General features: G+C 39.8%; 4 protein-coding genes and 1 pseudogene across 5 annotated transcripts; 2 read left to right on the forward strand and 3 right to left on the reverse strand.

Moving 5' to 3' along the window:
- Positions 1-1041: 1041 nt before the first annotated feature.
- LOC125201670 (thaumatin-like protein) lies at positions 1042-2123 on the forward strand. Its single transcript, XM_048099878.2, has 2 exons — positions 1042-1183; positions 1254-2123. Exons 1-2 carry the CDS (start codon positions 1123-1125, stop codon positions 1931-1933), a joined length of 741 nt encoding a protein of 246 aa, XP_047955835.1. The 5' UTR covers positions 1042-1122; the 3' UTR covers positions 1934-2123.
- A 1479-nt stretch (positions 2124-3602) lies between these two features.
- On the reverse strand, positions 3603-5170 carry ELC-LIKE (ELCH-like protein). The gene has a single exon (XM_048124487.2). The coding sequence runs from the start codon at positions 5012-5014 to the stop codon at positions 3884-3886; it is 1131 nt and encodes a 376-aa protein (XP_047980444.1). The 5' UTR covers positions 5015-5170; the 3' UTR covers positions 3603-3883.
- A 685-nt stretch (positions 5171-5855) lies between these two features.
- On the forward strand, positions 5856-9220 carry LOC125202386 (uncharacterized). Its single transcript, XM_048100776.2, has 5 exons — positions 5856-5995; positions 6360-8169; positions 8246-8447; positions 8525-8727; positions 8804-9220. The coding sequence occupies exons 2-5, from the start codon at positions 6363-6365 to the stop codon at positions 8881-8883; spliced, it is 2292 nt and encodes a 763-aa protein (XP_047956733.1). The 5' UTR covers positions 5856-5995; positions 6360-6362; the 3' UTR covers positions 8884-9220.
- Positions 9221-9388: 168 nt separating this feature from the next.
- MCM6 (minichromosome maintenance (MCM2/3/5) family protein) lies at positions 9389-13787 on the reverse strand. Of its 2 annotated transcripts, XM_048123891.2 has the most exons (14): positions 13199-13783; positions 12485-12678; positions 12189-12378; positions 12041-12115; positions 11638-11867; positions 11429-11543; positions 11276-11350; positions 11013-11153; positions 10704-10907; positions 10401-10618; positions 10181-10287; positions 9968-10099; positions 9739-9869; positions 9389-9658 (listed from the first exon to the last, which is right to left on the reverse strand). In XM_048123891.2, the coding sequence occupies exons 1-14, from the start codon at positions 13718-13720 to the stop codon at positions 9530-9532; spliced, it is 2463 nt and encodes an 820-aa protein (XP_047979848.1). In that variant the 5' UTR covers positions 13721-13783; the 3' UTR covers positions 9389-9529. The 2 variants fall into 2 exon arrangements, with proteins under 2 accessions (XP_047979848.1, XP_047979842.1); XM_048123885.2 differs by having other exon boundaries at positions 9968-10287; positions 13199-13787.
- A 1539-nt stretch (positions 13788-15326) lies between these two features.
- LOC125221692 (L-type lectin-domain containing receptor kinase S.4 pseudogene) lies at positions 15327-17867 on the reverse strand (annotated as a pseudogene).
- Positions 17868-20014: the final 2147 nt, after the last annotated feature.

A 20014-nucleotide genomic window follows, 5' to 3' on the forward strand; every position in this document is an offset into this window, starting at 1 on the left:
TCTATGAGTGAAATTTGGAAAAGATAGTAAAGAAGACACTATTAAAGCTGAGAAAGTATTGATCAAACAATTCAATTAATTTCGAAAAATTCATATTGAATTGAACTAATATAAGCCCAAAAAGATGTGGAAATACTTTATTTTAAATTAAGAAGTTGAGGACTTTTTCCTTCAAAAGCAATAGTTTGTTTATTTGTTTCTTTTGAAAATGTCCTTCTATACTTGACTAATTGTGAGCTTTTAATCGAAATGGTATTTTACACTTATGTTTCAGTAAAAAAGAATCCTTGGAAATTAAGTCTTACTTCTAATGTTATTATATGTATATATCAAGCATTACTTTATCCAATACCAAAAACTAGTCTTCTCTGTAAAGTATTCTCAAGTGCAATGTTCTTTTCACACGACGAAGAATAAACTTTGGTATGCATAATTAGTACTAATACTTTTTACATTATAGTAATACTACTTTTAAGACCAAAACAAATTACTTCTAAATAACCATTCTTTAATGACACATATATAGCATCAATTATCAACAATCAAAACATATTACATTTTGCATAGCAAAGGGAGATTTATCGGAAAGCACCCCATTTGATGCAACCCATAAATTGGATCGCTCAAAACTTGGTTTTTACGTTTCCTTTTTTTTTACCGTTAATTAAGTAGTAGTAGTAGTATTAAAATTCTTTATTCCACATTCTAATCACACTCTACCTTGAATGAAGCTTGTACAATAAATATTTGTGTAGCATCACATCCTATACATATCTTGCACCACCAATTTAACTTGCCATTTAATTAATTATGTGGTCAATTAATTTAATTTCTTTTAATTATTGATTTATAATACAAGATCAATAAATTAAACATGTATAGACCCCCTCCCCCCTCCCAAAAAAAATAAAATAAAAAGAAGAAGAAGTGGGTCGAATTTGCAACAACCAAAAACGTAGTAAAAAAAAAAATCCTCCACTTTCCCACCTTTTTTCCACGAAAAGAGAATTGTGTGAAAAAAAACCGCAACCAACAACGTGCCTTCTCTCCCTATATCTATATCACCTCTCTCTCCACTTCTCCAAATCCAATTTCTCCACAAGCTCACTGCAACAATTCAACATGTCCACTTCAATCCTCCTCCTCTCCCTCCTCTTTCTCTTCACCTCATTCTTCTCCATCGGTATATTCATCTCCTTTATCAAATTCAATTCTTTTTGCACATTTTGTCATGACTAATTTTGATTTTACAGATGGAACTCAGCTGATCGTAGCCAACAACTGCAAGGAACAAATCTGGCCGGCAATCCTCGGCAACTCGGGCCACGGAACCCTCAGCAACGGCGGCTTCTCCCTCTCCCCGGGGCAGCAAACCGTACTCGAGGCCCCACAGTTTTGGTCGGGCCGGATGTGGGGCCGCCAGGGCTGCTGCTTCGACGCCTCAGGCAGGGGGAGCAGCCCCTGCCAGAGCGGCGACTGCAGCGGCCAGCTCGAGTGCCGGGGCTTGGGGGGGCTGCCGCCCACCACGGTCGTCGAGATGACCCTGGGCACCCCGGGCAACCCCACGCACTACTACGACGTCAGCCTCGTGGACGGGTTCAACCTGCCCGTGTCGGTGGTCCCGGTCGGGGGCTCGGCCGGGTGCGGGGTGGCCGCGTGCAAGGGGGACGTGAACGCGTGCTGCCCCGAGGAGCTGGCCGTGAGGAGGGGAGGGCGCGTGGTGGCGTGCAAGAGCGCGTGCTTGGGGATGGGCGGGGACCGGTTCTGCTGCACCGGGAGGTTCGGGACCGCGGCGACGTGCGGAGCCACGGCGTATTCGAAGGTGTTTAAGGGGGTGTGCCCTAGGGCTTATAGTTATGCCTTTGATGAGGCCAGTGGGCTTAAGAGTTGTAGGGCAAATAGGTATGTGATCACCTTTTGCCCTCCCAATTGATTGCATTTGGGTGATTTTATGATGATCTATTGAGTTATGTAGATTTCAGAGTTTGGTTATTGTTTAATTTGACTTTGGATGATTATTGTTGGGAGTGATTCTTTCCGAAGATGGTTTTAATTAGTGATTCTTCAAGCATATGTATTGAGTGATTTCAAGAGGTGTATGATGATTTGAGAGTTTCATTTTAGTTGGATTTTAAACTTTAAAATGATTAGTGCGGGTGTGCTGGCACTAGTTGGTCTATAATTTGTGTTAACTTTTACAACTAAGTGATCATTAATAAAAAAAATATGTAATGAAATATGAGAGAAAATGTAACTTTTGAAGGGTGCATTGTGCATATATCAATAAGAACATGAAAGAAAAAAAAAACCATACTCTTAATATAATGGATGTATGATTTAAATAATGAGTTGTAGGGACTTAGGATGTTTGCTATGTTTTGAAATTCAATTTTAGATGTTGAAATGGGGGCCGAATGGAATATATGCTTTTGTGTCTATTTTTGATAACTTGCTTCCGCTCGGGGGGATGAAATGAATATAAAAAGACTACTATAAATGATCCAATCACTTTTAAGTCTTAAGCATTTTAAATATTTAGAAAATTTACCAAAGGAATACTACAATTCAATATAAGAACAACAATTCCAGATGAGAATCATGACCATACTACTTCACTAGCTCAAGGCAATGATCATATAAGAAAAGATTAGGAATTAGGATATTATAGCTACATACTCTGTCTCAACGATACAAAAAAGTATCAACGTGTGTGAAGTCACTTGAATTGCAATTAGACATCTAAATTAGTTGTATCAAACTTCCATAGACGGCATAGTTTGAAAAATCAAGATGGTGCTCGCTGCTCGGACGAAGGGCTATGGATGCAAAGGTGCATTTAAGACCAGAGGCCAATCTAACTAAGGTACAAGTAGAGGCCTAAGAAGCTCACCAAGAGTGAACATTCTTCCTCCTTTGTGATTGTATTTCACAGACTGTAGCCATGACCAAGTGGAAAAGCAGTGGGACTACTGCACGAATATTAGAGGGAGAGTGGCTGAGACTGCGAAGGACTCCACGTTTTTACTCTCTCCCTCACATCAACAAGGGAAGAATGCTAATACTATGTGATTTTACAGTAGTGATGGAGTTCTTTACTAAGGTGGACTGGTGGAGTGAAGGCAGGGGACAGTTTTCTCATTGAAAATCAGACAAACGCAAATCTAAACATCAACATAGAAACAGGCAGACAACAGAGATGTTGCAAGCAAGTACTATGATGTTAGCATTAAAGGTCACCTAAACCTAAGATCCAAATGTACCCACTTGGAAAGTCAATACTTCGAATACTCAAACGACTCTTTTTCTAAATAGAAGCACACTTACAACACCTCTCAGCACAGACATAGCCTTATATCCTTGACATTAATGTTAGTAGATTTTCATCTTCATGCAGAGTCCATATAAATAAAAAACACAATGAAATGTAACAGAGAAATAACACAGAAATTCAACACATTGCTTTACATAGATATGAGTGCATATGCATTCTGTTCTTATACAAACAGCCAAAACTAACTCAAACTTCATCTACTTGGTCTGAAGGGTCTAGACTATCGAGTCATAAGCTTATATCATCAAAGCATATTCAACAACAATAAAACTACCGAATAACAATTCAATTTCATCATGTGGCTCAAAATCACAACTTTACACAACAGCGGACACAAGACTAAAAGCAACCTTACAAAAATGCACGAATATATCGTGTTGTATATTCATTTTGTTTGAACTGCACATCAAAACTACAAACCAACGCAAGTTCTGCTTTCTAACAACATCCAATTGAGTAGTCAAATGCAGTAATATGTACACAAGAACTGAGTGTAAAGCATAGTATAATCCATAGAGCCATTTCATCACCACCATACCTGAACTGGCCTCATCAGCAAGCATATTGCAGCGACGTCCTCGAAGCCATACTAGCAACCTGAGCCTGCATTTGAACAGCTCTAACCTTCGAAGCTGTGGCACGATGAAAGAACTGCTCACGCGATAAAAGCCTCACATTCCTCAAGTACTGATCAAATGGCATCACCCCTTCTTGCACAGCCTTATCCAATGCATACACAGTATCCTCCACCGCCATATCCGAAGCTGCGCAATCCAACCTCTGCTTCGACAACGCATCACACAGAACAAACGCCTCATCCAAATCGACACTCTCAACGTTACCACCCTCCAATTTCCCTTCGTTATCCCTCACCCACCCTTCCAGAACATCCGCGTTCATCAAAACCACCTGCAGCTGCTGCTCCAACGCCTCCTTCTCATCCACCATTTCCTTCACCCCTCTCCTCAGCTCCTCCTCGCGCCGCCGCAGCACCGCCTGCACCCCGAGCATGCCTTCCATCTGCCCCTCGCTCCCCTTCCTCATATCCCTAACATCACCATTCAAATCCCTAACCAGCTTGTTAATCGCGTCCTTCTTAAACACCTCCGCCGGATCCTCCATCCTGCCACTCCCGTAGCCGGAATTCAAATTAGGCTTAGGGTTAGGGTTCATGCCGGAATTCAAATTAGGGCTAGGGTTAGGGTTCGGCTTGCGCTGCGAATAAAGCGGCGGATCGCTGGCGAAGAATTGGGCGAGATTGGTGGCCAATTCGAGCAAATTGGAGGAGGGGAAGAGCCAGGAGTGGAGGTAGGGGATGGAGACGACGCCGTTGGGGGAGACGAAGGGGTGGGGGCGCTTAATGATCATGTCGCGCGTGGGGTTGACGAAGACGAGGGGCGCGCGGCTAGGGTAGGATTCCACGAGCCAGATGAGGACGGGGATGTTGTAGGAGGCGCCGTGGAAGGAGATGGGGACGGTGCCGTCGGCCTGGAGGAGGGTGACGGCGCGGCCGTCGTTGTGGGTGAAGACGGCGGTCTTCGGGTGCAGGGAGGGGTAGGATTCCACGAGCTGCATCAGGTGCTGGCGGATGCGCCACTTCGTCTCCTCGGCGTAGGGCAGCGCCGCCGGGCCGCGCTGCGAGAGCGCGGTGTTGAGGAACTGCTGCGTGTATTGCTGCGCCATGCGATTTGATTACTGAATCAGGCAATTAGCAACGCGTGTTCTTCGATTTTGAGGTGGAATTGTAGATCTTCGAATTCTGTGGTGAGGATCGAGGAAATTGCAGGGATTGGGTGAAGAAGATGGAGGCGAGCTGCGGTTAGTTAATTCAGTTTTCAACTTTTCGTATATTAGAATATATAATTCAAATTAATTTTGAAGATTCAAAAGTTCATGACTAAGATATTGAATTGTTTTCACATTATAAAAAAATTACTCCATATCTTTTGGCTACAGTCAGTGCAAATGTAATCTGTGATATTTTATTTCTGCCGAATTTCTTAGTAAGAGAGAAAGATAATAATAATAATAATAATAACAACAACAACAACAATAATAATAATAATAATAATAACAATAATAATAATAATAATAAAAGTATAGCAAAAAACGTCAATATTAAGTGTTTCAAGGATTAGTGGTGTAAATAAAATTTATGAGTAAATGCGATGACTAATTATTGCTAGTAATATTGCATTTTGGGTCCATGTTATTAATTTGATGAAACTTCCGTGTTAGCATAGATAAATTATCAGTTTCAGGTTTTATTCAATTTATGAATTGAATTTTAATTTTTATTTATTAATTATGAACAATATACTAATTAATAATAATATTATACCAAAAGTAAATAACAAATTCTATTTATTTAGAATAGTATTTGTAAAACTTTACCTAATAAAATCCATTAATCAACACTACTAATATTGATATGATATTATTTCAATTGCTGAAGCAATATACGGTGTATTTAGTTTTATATTTGTATAATTCTAATAAGAGGAATAAAAAGAAAAATAAAAAAAGTGGGTATCCGGTATTCCCAGACCGGCTCATTACCCTTTCTATTCATACGAAAAACCTAATCTTCTAACTCGGTTATCTCCTCTATCCAAATCTCGAATCGATTCACCAAAAAGCAGTATTTTTTCTTATCAATTTCAGGTAAGTTATTGAAAACCCATATTCCTCATCTTTTCCAATTCATGATCATTATTGTATTCCTAAACCCGATATGACAACATCTGCATGTTTCTGAACTCAATTCGTTTGTTAAATTCAATAATGTGTGCTAATTGGCGAATTCATATGAAAAAATAACGAAACTTGCTCGGACCCATCCCCCCTCTTTCCCAATTCGTCTGTTGTTTTATGTTTATCACAATGAGGGCACTTTTGCAATTCTGGAATTGGTCTATTGTCTTTATTTTCCTTTTGTTTTATGGGCTATGGCATGATTACCAGAGGATATATCTCACATACTATTCAAAGATTGAATTTTTATACCTTGGTTTGGTGGTTGTTTTAGGATATGGCTTCGAATATGGAGCCGGTAGCGGTGAATTCGCAGAAGCATGACCCGGCATGGAAGCACTGCCAGATGTTTAAGGCTGGGGATAGGGTTCAGCTCAAGTGTATATACTGTGGGAAGATTTTTAAGGGAGGTGGGATTCATAGGATTAAAGAGCACCTCGCTGGCCAAAAAGGGAATGCTGCCACTTGTTTGAGGGTTCAAGCTGATGTGCGGATGCAGATGCTCGAGAGTCTGAATGGGGTTGCTGTGAGGAAGAGGAAAAAACAGAAACTTGCGGAGGAGATGTCTGGTTTTGGCAACCCTGGGAACAGTATTGTTGAAGTAGTGAACAATGGTTGTGGTTTGAATAGTGATCTTGTCTTGCTTCCTGTCCCGGAGATGATTGAGCATGACGGAGAGATGGATGTGGATGGGGACCGAGAGGATGGTATGAGCGGGAAAAGCGGTGTTAGGAAGAAGAAAGGAAGGGTGAGGAAAGCACCGGATGTGCTTAATTCGAGTAATGCATCTATGGTTGTTTATCCTCCTGGGAATTCGAAGAGGGCTAGTTCTGTCGTTAATATGGCAGTAGGTCGTTTTTTCTTCGATGTTGGGTTGCCTGCAGATGCTGCTAATTCTCCGTATTTTCAACCAATGATTGATGCAATAGCTTCTCAAGGTGCAGCAGCTGTTGGCCCTTTCTACCATGACCTTAGGAACTCTATTCTGAAGAATGTGATTCATGAAGTGAAGTATGATGTTGATCAATGCACCGCAGCTTGGGGAAGGACTGGTTGCTCAATTTTAGTAGATGAATGGGATTCGGGAAAAGGTATAACCTTTGTCAACTTTTTTGCATACTGTCCAGAAGGTACGGTATTTTTGAGGTCGGCTGATATATCTCGTGCAATAGATTCTGTGGATATCCTTTATGAATTGTTGAAGGAGATAGTGGAACAGGTTGGCCTGAAAAATGTTCTGCAAGTGGTTACCACCATTGAAGATCGATATGTTATTGCTGGGAAAAGACTCACAGACACTTTCCCTTCTATTTTTTGGACCCCGTGTGCTGGCCATTGTATCGATTTGATGCTTCAGGACATAGGAGAACTGCCCAGAGTGAAGATGGTTCTTGACCAGGCAAGATCAATATCGAGGTATATCTATTCGAACGCTGCTGTCATAAACATGATGAGACGGTACACATTTGGAGTGGATTTAGTTGATATAGGAACCACACGATCGTTTACTAATTTTATGACATTAAAAAGGATGATAGATATCAGACATAGTTTGCAGTCCATGGTCACTTCTGAGGAGTGGATGGAAAGTTCTTACTCGAAGGACCAAGAAGCTTATGCAGTACTCGACACTATTAGCAGTCAATCATTCTGGTCTTCATGTGCCTCGATAACACGTTTAACAGATCCACTTTTGCGACTATCAAGGATAGTCAGAAGTCAAAAGATGCCTGCCATGGGATATGTCTTTGCGGGGATGTATCGAGCCAAAGAAGCTATTAAGAAGGAGCTTGGCTCTAAGGAAGAATACATAACCTATTGGAGTATCATAGATCGCAGGTGGGAACAACTTCAAAGGCATCCCCTTCACGCGGCTGGTTTTTATTTGAACCCTAAGTTCTTTTACAGTCTCGAAGGAGACGGACATTTTCACATTCGGTCACTAGTATATGATTGCATAGAGAGGCTGGTTCCTGACCAAAAGGTCGTGGATAAAATTATGAAGGAAACAGCCGCTTACCACAGTGGTGCCGGAGACTTTGGGCGGAAGATGGCAATCAGAGCTAGAGAAACTTTACTTCCCAGTGAGTCTCCTTATTGTTACTTGGTGTATCACATTCTGCAATCGTCTTATTATTTCCTTGACTTTACTGTTTTTAGCTGAGTGGTGGCTTACATATGGTGGGGGATGTCCCAATTTGGCTCGCTTGGCTATCCGGGTTCTCAGCCAAACTGGCTGCTTAATCCAGCATAAGCTAGATATAATTCCTCTCGAAAACTTGCATAAGAGGACAAATTCGTTGGAGCATAAAAGGCTTGAAGATCTTGTCTATGTTCAGTACAACATGTCCTTGAAGCACATGTAAGCAGAAAATCTTCTCTTTTATAAAATGTTAAAAACCAAAAGTGTGTATAATCATATTCCTACTTAATTCACAGGGCTTCGGGTGACAAACAACACGAAGGTGTTGACACCATTTCTTATGAGCACATCGATTTAGTTGAGGACTGGGTAACGGAGAAGGAATTTTGCTCAGATAACCCTGCAAGAAAAGGATGGATGGATGTTGATCCACCCGGTGTCAATGTCAATGCTGTGCAATTAGGCTCACAGATCGATGATGTTCAGGCCCTTGGTGCAGGTAAGCGAGCTATCTCTATAAATCTCTGTATGATGCGATCTTTTCTTTGGCCTCGTTATAATTTTCAATCCTGCAGGTTTTGATGATTCAGAAATTTTTGAAGCGGCAAAAGATAGTGAAGAAGATATTGATGACAAGAATATAGGGAACGAATGATTATAGTCTTGCCATTCGGAATCAATCTCTGAGGCGAGGATAATTATTGATGGATGGGGTATTTATAGTTTGATCGAGAGCTCTAATAAGATGTGTATATGGCTTTAACTGAGTCTATCTGCAATCTGGAGTTCATACGAACTCGTGCCTTGTTGCAATCGTGTAGAATAAATAGCGTGTGGAGTTAGATTCTTATTTGGCATAAGGCTGCCTGCAGGGGCTCGGATCTGAATCCATCGTGAATCGATCTCCTCTGGGGCCATTGTAATATTAAGTTTTCATTTGTAAAAAGTTTCATATCAGTACATCACTCTTTATCCAGGAAATTCTTCTTGCATTTTTCTCCTTAGTTTTCCAGTTAAAAGTGAAATCATTTCTCTCATTCTTCTATAGACTGGCTGAAGGTGGCTTGAAATCTTCAATCTTCAACCTATTTCAACTTAACATATATGATGCAGATTAAACACTCATCAACTTGAGCTTTGGACTGAAAAAAACTATCATGGAATCAAAATTCAAACTATAATTTGACAGTAACCTAATAAACAAACGTAGTTAATTTGTACTCTACTAAGTAAATTATAAAGCATTGTCACAATAAATCTCAGCATTATAGTACCAAGTTCCACTGTAAAAGGCAACCTAATCAATCTACTACATAATTTGGAGCCACTACTAAAATTCTGTCATCTCTTGAAGGCTTGTTGCTCTCATCTGCTCCTTCTTCTCTTCCATCTCCCACCACTATCAGAAATCCTTCCCTCCGTATCAAGCTCTGTGTACCGAAATAAGTAACGGGTAAGAGAGAGCAAGCGAGAGAGAGGGTTGATATGTATACAGATCAAGGTTATTTACCTCTATAATGGCCTTCACTTTTCTGATTTCAGCTGCAGCCTCATCCATAGTGGTATAATTGTTTTTCTCGTTTTGCTGACTAATATACCACTGTATCAACTCTCTCTGTCTCAGTCCGGCTAGCCCAGTTCCTATACAAGCCACAGGTATATCATTAAAAACAGAACTGGATATTGTTCTTTATGAAATAGATCTCCATTTTGTGGTGAAGATATGGATGACCACCAACCTTCGCGTGTGAGAGTATCTTCATGTTGTCGAAGTCGCATGATAAGTGCTCGAGTAACCCTCTGAAAGTATTCATCAGTTATTACTAGTTTCTTTCCCTTCTGGTTTTCTGCTGCTGCTTCAGCTGCATTTTCTGCATATATAGAAAGATAAGCCCAATATGCATTTAGATAAGCCCAATATGCATCCTTCAAATGAGTAAGTCTCGTCTCACCTTGACCAGGGGCATTATCTTCATTGCCACCACTGCCATCATCGCCATCATGACCATCATTATCCTCTTCCTGAAACTCAGAAAGGTCGAGCTCACTTGACTCCACACTGCAAGACAATCAAAAGCAACATATATGTAGACAACATTAATTACCGAGAAATGAATTTACTAGAGCATTAGGCCATTTTCTGGCAAGAAAAGTTGTTGCTTAATTTCTGACCTGATTATTGATGTCTTGAGTAGTCTCACAGCAAGACGCACATGGCGAGTTTGAACCTGGTTATCTAAGTGAGACCTTGCAATTGCTTCTGAGAGCCTGATCAGAGCCTCCAGTTGTCTCACTGTCATACGATAAGCAACTCTACTACCGGGAGTAGTGTCCCCTCTGCGAAGGGCAACATAAGATTCCACCAACAATTGTCTAGCTTCAGGGGTCAGCTGCAAAAGATTCAAGTCTGTCAAGCAAAGACATAATGATTCATGCAGAACTATAGTCACATTAATGATGAAACAGGAGGGAAACCTTTGGTTTCAGTGTCTTTGCATATGAGATGTAGTGCTTTAACTGTGTGGTAGTAAATGCTGGAGAAAGTGCTTCTTCACGCTTTTGATGGACTCTCACAATATGGTGAGCAATATGGTAATCAGTCTGGTCGTCTGGATCATCAATCATCACATACACGAGATCAAACCTTGAAAGAATGGCCGGAGGAAGTGCCACATTATACTGCAAAAGATATATAGGGACAATAAGTATGCAAACTATAGCAAACTTGGGACCATTCAATACCATGTAGCTATTCCTAGAAGCCCGATACAGTTACATGTTTACCTTCAAGGGTTTAGTCTTATCGTAACGTCCACCCGTGGGATTTGCAGCAGCTAAGATTGATGTTCTTGCATTTAATGTTGCTTGTATTCCAGCTTTAGTTATGCTTATGGTTTGCTGTTCCATAGCTTCATGAATGGCGACCTTAAAGTAAATTCACGATTCAAACATAAGAAGTTGCCGGCACAAATTATTGATGTAGAATTGTAGATAAGCTGCCTCAGCATTGAGGGTGGGTGAGGAGTAAAATCTTTGGTTACAATTACCTGATCTCTTGTATCCATCTTATCAAACTCATCAATACAGCAGATGCCATTATCAGCAAGCATCAGTGCACCAGCCTGTGAGCAAATGATAGGAAGCACATTAAGACAAACTGTCATAGTATAAAAAGTCCCCAGCCCAAAAGAAGAACATACCTCAATGCAGAATTCACCCGTCTCTGGCTCTTTGGCCACAGTAGCAGTAAGCCCTGCTGCAGAAGAAGATTTCCCAGATGTATAAACAGATCTTGGAACTAGGCCTGCTGTGTACCTAAAAGGAAACATTGAGATGATTTGATGAGCAATGAAATCAACCAGCAAACACACAATAAAAACCTAAGCAAAACAATTGAAGAGTTACACACTTGAGGAATTGGGACTTTGCACAGCTGGGATCACCCACAATGCAGACATTGATGTCTCCCCTTAAGTTGATGCCTTCATGTGTAACTTTATGGACACCACACATAAGCATTAGCAGAATTGCCCGCTTTATATCTTGGTGACCAAAAATTGTTGGTGCAATGCTATCAACTAGCTTGTTGAAGAAGTCAGGAGTATTCCTCATTCGTTGTATGTCATCTAACTCTTCTGCCTGAAAGATCAGTCAAACAGTAGAGAAGATAGTTCAGAGTTAGATACAGAATTGAGTAATCAGCAAATTTAAAGGAACCAGCAATAAATGAATGATTATAAATGATGACAACAAGAAGATAGATTAACAGTCAAGTGATATAGATATATAATGTTGTGATTTGAGAAACGTACTGTGAATTGCTGACCAATATCTTCATCAGTATCTTTCTTTTTTCTGATATCAGTATCCCTTCTGCCATCAGAGATCTAGAAAAGACACAAATAACATGCTTATTAAAGATGGAATGATAGCACAAACAGAATTCAATTAACTACTAACCTGTACAGAGTTGGCAATGAAGCCAAGTCGATAGGATAGATCTCTAACACCCAATGCACGAAGCCCCTTGACACCTTCTTGCCCAGCCCTGCCCTGATTCGAAGATTCTCTCCGGCACTCTGCTCTCTCTCCTGGAGATGCTAGTGCTAATATATCGGGTAGTACAACCACCGAGCCAGTGAAAATAACGCTGCAAATGGTATGAAATGGACATGATCCAATTAATGACCGATACTAAAGATTAGCATGAAAGAAATAAATGTAAGTAAATATAAATGTAAGTAAATGATCCATACGTGTCTCCGGCCCTGGCTTGTTCAACAATGTCATGGCGAAGGATGACATCAAGCGATCTGGGAAGTGAACCGGCCGGTATCTCCTTAGAATTCTCCTGCATCCGGACTCTCTGCCAATCAGTAAACTTGCTCTCTTGCCTCAGCAAAGCCCAGTTTGTCCGATTATGACATGTGGCATTCATGCAAATAATTGGCTGCAAGTGAAGATGAGAACATCGAATTAGTCAAAGTTGGTCAAAGTTAGCATTTAGCTCAGTCTGTCATTTGCTGATGGCACAAGCACTCAAGTAGTAGTAACATACACAATGCATTGTTATAAACATGAAATTTATTGAAATTAATCAGTAAAGAGCAATTCAATGTTATCAATGGAGAACACTAGCCCCCAAAATATCATGAAATGTGAGAATAAAAACAGCAAAGAAACCAACATTACAGCTAGTGAGACACATTTATTACTTCACTCATTCCTTCTCTATCATCTGCACTCCTAATCATTCACACAGTCTCCCAAAGTTACAGAAATGAATCATTGTGCTGCAAATGGAGTTAAAGCTGCTAGAGAAATCAAGACAAACCATAGGCACAAAAGCAACAATATAAACAGAGATCAAATACATAATTTTCCGGTTTCAATTCATAAAATTCACAATCAAACAATAAGATATAGGCAAATCCATCCGTTCAATTCGAGTGACTGAGTGCGAAACAAACCTCGGTATACTTGAACTGTTGCTCGACGTTCTTAATAACGCTTCCGCATTCCAAGCACTTGAAAGTTCCCTGGAGGAGCTCAGGCCGGACCTCGCTGGTGCGTGTGACGACGCCGCTGACGGCGACGAGCTTGCCGATCTCGGCGGTGGCCAATTCCCTGAGCTTCTTCACCAAAGGGAGGTTGTAGAAGGCGACGTTGATGTCCTTGTTCGGATTATCGTCGGCGATGAAGGTAGGGCGGAGCTCCATGATGAAACGCTTGCAGGCGCTCTTGAGGTAGGGCTCGAATCGGAGGAATTCGTCGGAGACGGCGCGCTGGAGCACGTCGTTGAAGCGCATCACGTGCGAGAAGTCGATGTACATGGTGTTGGAGTCGTTGGTGCGCATCGTCTCCACCTCCGCCTCGTAGTAGGCCTCGCCGCCGCCGCCGCCGTCAGCATCGCGGAAGGTTTTGAGGAATTCGAAGAATACCTTCTCGACGTGAACAGCTTTCTCGTCGACGCAGTAGCCATTGCCCTCCATTTTTTTTTTCTCAGTGAGGGAGAAACTCTATTGAATCTCGAAATGTAGAAAAGGAATCGATTAAATGGCGGTTTAGGGCTCCTCTGGTTATGGCGGGAAAATCACCATAGAAATCCCGCCAAACGTAGTCAAGCACACGAGGCCCATCTATTTTTTTAGGGTTTTTATTTGATTTTATTTAAATCATATTAGCACTATATTTTATTTCACCTTTATAGTACAGTAGTAGATTTTTTTTTTGGTGGAAATGAAGTGTTTTAAAAATAGATTAGCATTCTAATTGGTGCTCCCTATAACGATCTTATTGGTGGCTCTAAACAAGATATTGTAATTATGTTTAATAGATTTTGATTTGAAAATATATACTCCTACCATATTTGTGAAAAAAAAAACTTGGAATATTATTAGAATTTTAATCAACAACTAATTAATTGTACTAATCAATTACTAATGTGGGCTGCTACCCCCAGAAATTGTGGCATGCATTTGCAAACTAGAATTGGATGGTACAAATTTGATCGAATACTATTAAATTCGGTTTTATTCAATTAAATGAAATTAATTATTTTTTAATCATATTTAATTATTCAAAACAAATGACACAACGCAATTTGTAGATCGAATACTTTTAAACATTATAATCAAACCATCAGAATTCACGAGCACTATAAAGCACACTTCACTTTACAACCTTCATTTTTCAATTTTATACACTATTTATTTTAAATTAAACAATAAAAAAAAATACTTATGAATTTCAGCAAATTCGTTGTCTTTTCGCCTTACAGAGTGCTCTAGCTTATGCACACCCAGTGTAATGCGCATTGCCTGAAACGAATTAATCATAATTATCTAGAACTAACTAGAAAGTAGAATAACGGCTAGAACAATGTATTTAGCTTTTGGAACGAACTCTTGGTTGGCAAAATCAATTATTATAACTATAACTAAAAGTCGGTGTATTGATACTTTAGGAAATTGGCAAATTCCTTTTACTAATTCTATCCGATAACAATACATGTAAATACAAACATTTCGATGGCTCCACAATTTGAGGACCTTGTATATCGCACCCTGGGGCATAAACTTTATTCGCCCCGATTTAGAGGCGAACATAGTAAGGAAAAAAGAGAGGCTTACCTTTGTTCGCCAATATTATTTTTTCTATTCCTAAATTTTCATTTTTAATAAAACTACTAAATCTTTGAAAGTTGAATAACATAAATGGCTAAAATTGCAGAGGAAAATGATAAGTTCGTGGAAGAAAATAATACTATCAACGTCTCTTTTTCGGCCGTCTGTGGACAATGTTTTGCCTCCAACCTATTGTCTAATTGCACAAGTATCGCACTAACTAATTGTGGTGTGCATTGTTAGGGAAATGGTGGCATCACTATAGCCATCAATAGTGTTGGTTGAAAAGGACATAAGATTGCTTAATATTTTGCATTTTTTGTTAGGTGACATGCACTTAGCATTAAAATTCAAAAAAATCCTAACTATCTAACTAGATTAATACTTTAATTTAGTCTTTTTGTGGATCATAGATCAATATATTTTGGGATCAGATTTTGTTAGTTAGTTGATGTTGACCTAAGCATAGTAGTTCACCTCATCAAAATTATTTCAAAGAATATCATATTTTAAAAATCATACATGAATGATATTACCCTACGTCCGCCATGAAATGTCTCATTTTACCAAAACCCGAAGAGATCACGGGCCGATGCACATGAGCCTAGTCTCGTTAAAACAGAGAGAAACCAACATAATCTATATACAAATATAAGCTATGATGTACAGAAGAAGTTGTGGCAAAATGATAAAACTAAAAGCATACACTTCACAGCTATGAAGTAGATAATGGCGAAGACAACGAACCAGCTTCAAGATCCACGTCCCTTTCGCCATCACAAGCCGAGGACCATGTGCTCACTTTCTCAAAGTTGGACGAGGAAGGATACGAATTAGGATAGTCCTCGAATCTGGGGCTGATTCGCCCTCCACTATCGAACTTCTTGCTGCCATCATCAGATAGATCGGGCGCTGCCATCTCTTGAGGCAGTAGGGCTTCGCCTTCCAAGTATCTCAAGACCTGCCTCGTGCTAGGCCTCCTTCCGGGGGCGTTGCTGGAGCACATCAGTCCCAGTTTAATAACAAGGACGGCCTCAATCTCATCGTACTCCCCTTTCAATCTTGAATCGACGATATCAAGAATGCAACCTTCTTTCCACTTGTCCCACACCCAATCCACCAGCACCAGCTCTTCGGGCAAGGCCTTCGCCTCAATTGGTCGTCTCCCACAGACGACTTCCAGCAGCAGTGCACCGAATGCATACACATCCGAGCTTGTGGTGGGCTTTCCTGTCTTGGTTAGCTCAGGGGCTAAGTAGCCCAACGTGCCAACCACCTTCGTGGTGCTTGGGTTTGCACCGTGCTCGTACAGCTTAGCTAGCCCAAAATCCCCAAGCCTGCCATTCATTTCAGAGTCTAGCAGAACATTAGCTGCTTTGATATCCCTGTGAATCACCGTCTGTTCCCATTCTTCGTGCAAGTAAAGAAGTGCAGACGCCACATCCTTGATGATCTTGAACCTCTGATCCCATGTTAACACAGTTGCAGGCTCATCGTAAATGTATTTATCTAAGCTTCCATTCGGCATGAAGTCATAAACAAGCAGCAAATCGCTCCTGTGTCGACACCAGCCCTGCAAAGGCACGAGACTCCTATGCCTAAGGCGACCAATAACCGCGACCTCTGTCACAAACTCCTGCAACCCCTGCTTAGAATCATGGCTAATCCGCTTAACCGCTACTTGCTTATCAGAGCCAGGCAATGTCCCCTTATAAACCCTACCAAAACCACCAAACCCGAGAAGCCCTTTATCCCGAAAGCCCCTAGTTGCTTTCTTGAGCTCGTGATACGTGAACCTATGCGGCCCTATGTCAAGCTCCCAAGATTCAACCACATCCCTACTCTTAACCCTCTTCACTACATACAATGCTATCCCAACACCAAGAATCAAGAAAACAGCAACAGACAAGGAAGCACCTAAGGCCACCCTCACCCGGTTCGACCTTGAACCGGGAAACGAAGGCAGCAATGACAACTCAAGGGGCTTTACCTGCCCATTCAACATGAAACTCCATCCAGAAACATAATGTGAACTAGCAAGCAAGCCTGTTGAAGCAGAGAAGCCCACATACATATCCTGCAAAAAAATTTGGGAAAGATCCACAGGCAATGAAAGAATTGGGGAACTAGGTTTTGATGATGAGAGAGAAAGAGTGACATCCAATCTCCCAACACTGGAATCATAATCAATCCAGCACTGAATCAATCTACCACTCTGCAACCTAATCCCTTCCTTCCTCGAATTATCCCTACTGAAACAGCTAGCATCAACAGAGGCATTTGAGATCATGCTATTGAGATCAATCCCAACATGATTATCACTAATATCCCTAAATGCAAAATCCTTCACAGTGTCGAACTCAACCGCCAACACATGGTTTGAAATTTTCCCAATATTTGTCTCATTCATGAGCCCTAGATACTGACTCGGAAGAGCCCCCTCCAAAGCCTTCGATTTAGCAACTGCAAAGGCGAATCCATGGCCGCCCAATTTCTCATACTCGGGAACTATGGCGAAGGCGAAAGCAGTCGAAAAGGAGGAAACTTTACCATCTGTGGAGTTCTTGAATCGAATTGGGGAATCGTAGAAAGCGTGCCCAACGAATCTCGGGCTTGTGTCGGTGAGCCTGAGCACGCCGCTGCGCTCGATCTCAGCGACGCCGTTTAGAGTGATTTTTGCGCCTGCGTTTTTGAAGCCGTGGAAAGTGAAGTCATCGTCAGCTCGGGAAAGATCGGAGCTTGAGAGGAGAAGGAGAAGGGTGGAGAGAAGTGCAGAAGCTAGCACCATCTGTGCAGAGAAAAGCGGAGTGGGAATTCAAGGTGAGATTTTTAGTGGCATCATTTGTTTTGGTGTTGGAAATGTTGAAGAGGTATGGGTTTGTTGATTCTTTTTACATGTGAAATGTCAGAGGATTGGGAGGAAAGAGGGTGGAAGGAAGAGAGGATTCGATTTCAGAGATGGAGAAATGTGGATGATGAGTTTCATGTGATGAAAAGAGCTGTGAAAATGTGAGAAGAAGAGATGAAATTGCATCTCAGTTCAATTTATTTGTGTGGAAGGCCCCACTTGAGGGATAGTGCCATTTTCAAACTTATAAAATTGTGTGGTTTATGTGCTATCGTTGTCATTGGACCATTACATATCAAAATACATATAAATACAGACTCATAGTTTATGCTTTTTGTGTATTTAAATACGGTGCATGTTACAATAGCTCTTAAAGTAACAATATACCACAATTCTTAGCTAATCATTTGTACATATGGATGAATAATCAGTTGCCATGCGGCAATTATAAAAAAGATGTTCAAAAGTAAATTTTCTCAGCCAGCAATATTCAATACAATATACGACAATTTTTTCCCGCCAACAATATCCAATACGCTAAACAGTGTTACGTTGCAGGTAGTAATATATAAAGGAGTCGTACTGTTATACTGTAGTAGTATATGATTATTCCAATTCTATTAATATATGGTTTTTTTTGCATAGTGTTTCATAAACAAAATGTGAGGAGTCGGTGCGATATAGACAATAAACTAGTTCTATTAATGTTAAGATAAAATATATTGGTAAATCCTTACAGTGGTATCAGAGGCCAAGTGTGCTCATGATATGTATGTGCGGTCTTGGTCTCGGTCTCATAGACTGATAGACTTCATTTGAGAGAAGGTTTATTAAGAATGTGTCCTTGGTTTGAGGGAAATTGCTGGAGTGCAAATTATTCCATATCGAAAATAAGTAAAATTGTAAGTAAACATATACATTTATATAGAGTTTGAACGTGCATCGACTAACCCTCTCAGTTAAATATGAAAATGTAGAAATTTCAACTAGTACTTCATACTCCCTCTTTTTTTAAAATAACAACTATTTCTATTTTGGATCGTTCCTTAAAAATAAAAATTTTAGAATTTTTCTATTTTAGGTCCATGTCTTACAATCCACTAACTCACCTTTGACTGCCTTTTCTCTTTCTATCTCTTATTTAATTCATTTTTATTTTCCTCACTCTTACTTAGCTAATTCTTCTCACTTATTTTACTAATTATGCATTAAAACACGTGCTGTTTCAAATGTTTATATTTTTTTAATACAGAGATAGTATTGAGAGCAGTTGAATAACTATTTTAAGCGCTATTCACTATGGATGATGAGCAATATGAAGGATTGAGGAATTAGTTGAATTGGATAATGTATGATGGTAATATAACTAACGGACTAAGTAAGTATATGCCCAAATAGAAAATTGAGAAACCTAAGAAAAAATATGTGAGCCCATTCAATAAAAATTTGTTACGTGTGCATGACACATTTGCATATTATTGACAATAATTTACTTGAGTTATAAGTTCACGTTGGACCCTTTCTTACCACGAGTTTTAAAAATAAAATATTGTTATTATATATGAAAATTATAGTTCTCTTCACAGGCAGATATTGTCACTATACATTGTAGTTTTTCCACTTTAGAGTACTTTAGTCGATATGATACACAGAAAGAGAAAACTGTACGTCTTGGCTACACTCGTAATAAGTGAATAATACTCCGTATTAAATACCTGGTTAACATATCTTTAATTATTTTTAAAATAATATGTATATTTTAAACCAATAGTAACTTTTAGTAAGACAATAATCGTGTTCGTAATAACCATTTTTATTCTTGAATTTTCTTTAGAAATAAACTGTACATGAAAAAGGTTGCCTATAAAAGATTCAATTTTTGCCCACCCCTCTCCATGACTTGGAGCAGACTTCAAAATCTGCTGAGTACTTCATTTTTAAAAGTTTTTAACTATAGTTAATTTTAGTACTCCCTCCGTTCTCATATGGGCGTTTTTCCATTTTCGTCCATTCCATAGTACTAATAGAGTCATTTTCTTTTTCAGTAAAAATCAACACATTTATCCACACTTACTTTACTCTCTCTTACTTTTTTTTCTCTCTTCATCTCTCTATCTTTTTCATTTTCCACTTTATTATCTCTTTACTTAACTCACCTAACACAATTTTTCTTAATCTTTGTGCCGAAAAGTTTTCTCCACTACTATGGAACGGATGTAGTAGTGTTTAACAAAAATCATCAGCCGCATTTTAATATTAATAAATTTATTGATATGATATAGTCCTAGTACTAATCTGAAAAGAAATAAAAA

This window comes from Salvia hispanica, chromosome 2, assembly GCF_029641045.1.
Source record: "Salvia hispanica isolate PSC_SH4W2 chromosome 2, Shi_PSC_v1, whole genome shotgun sequence".
Classification (NCBI taxonomy): Eukaryota; Viridiplantae; Streptophyta; class Magnoliopsida; order Lamiales; family Lamiaceae; genus Salvia; species Salvia hispanica.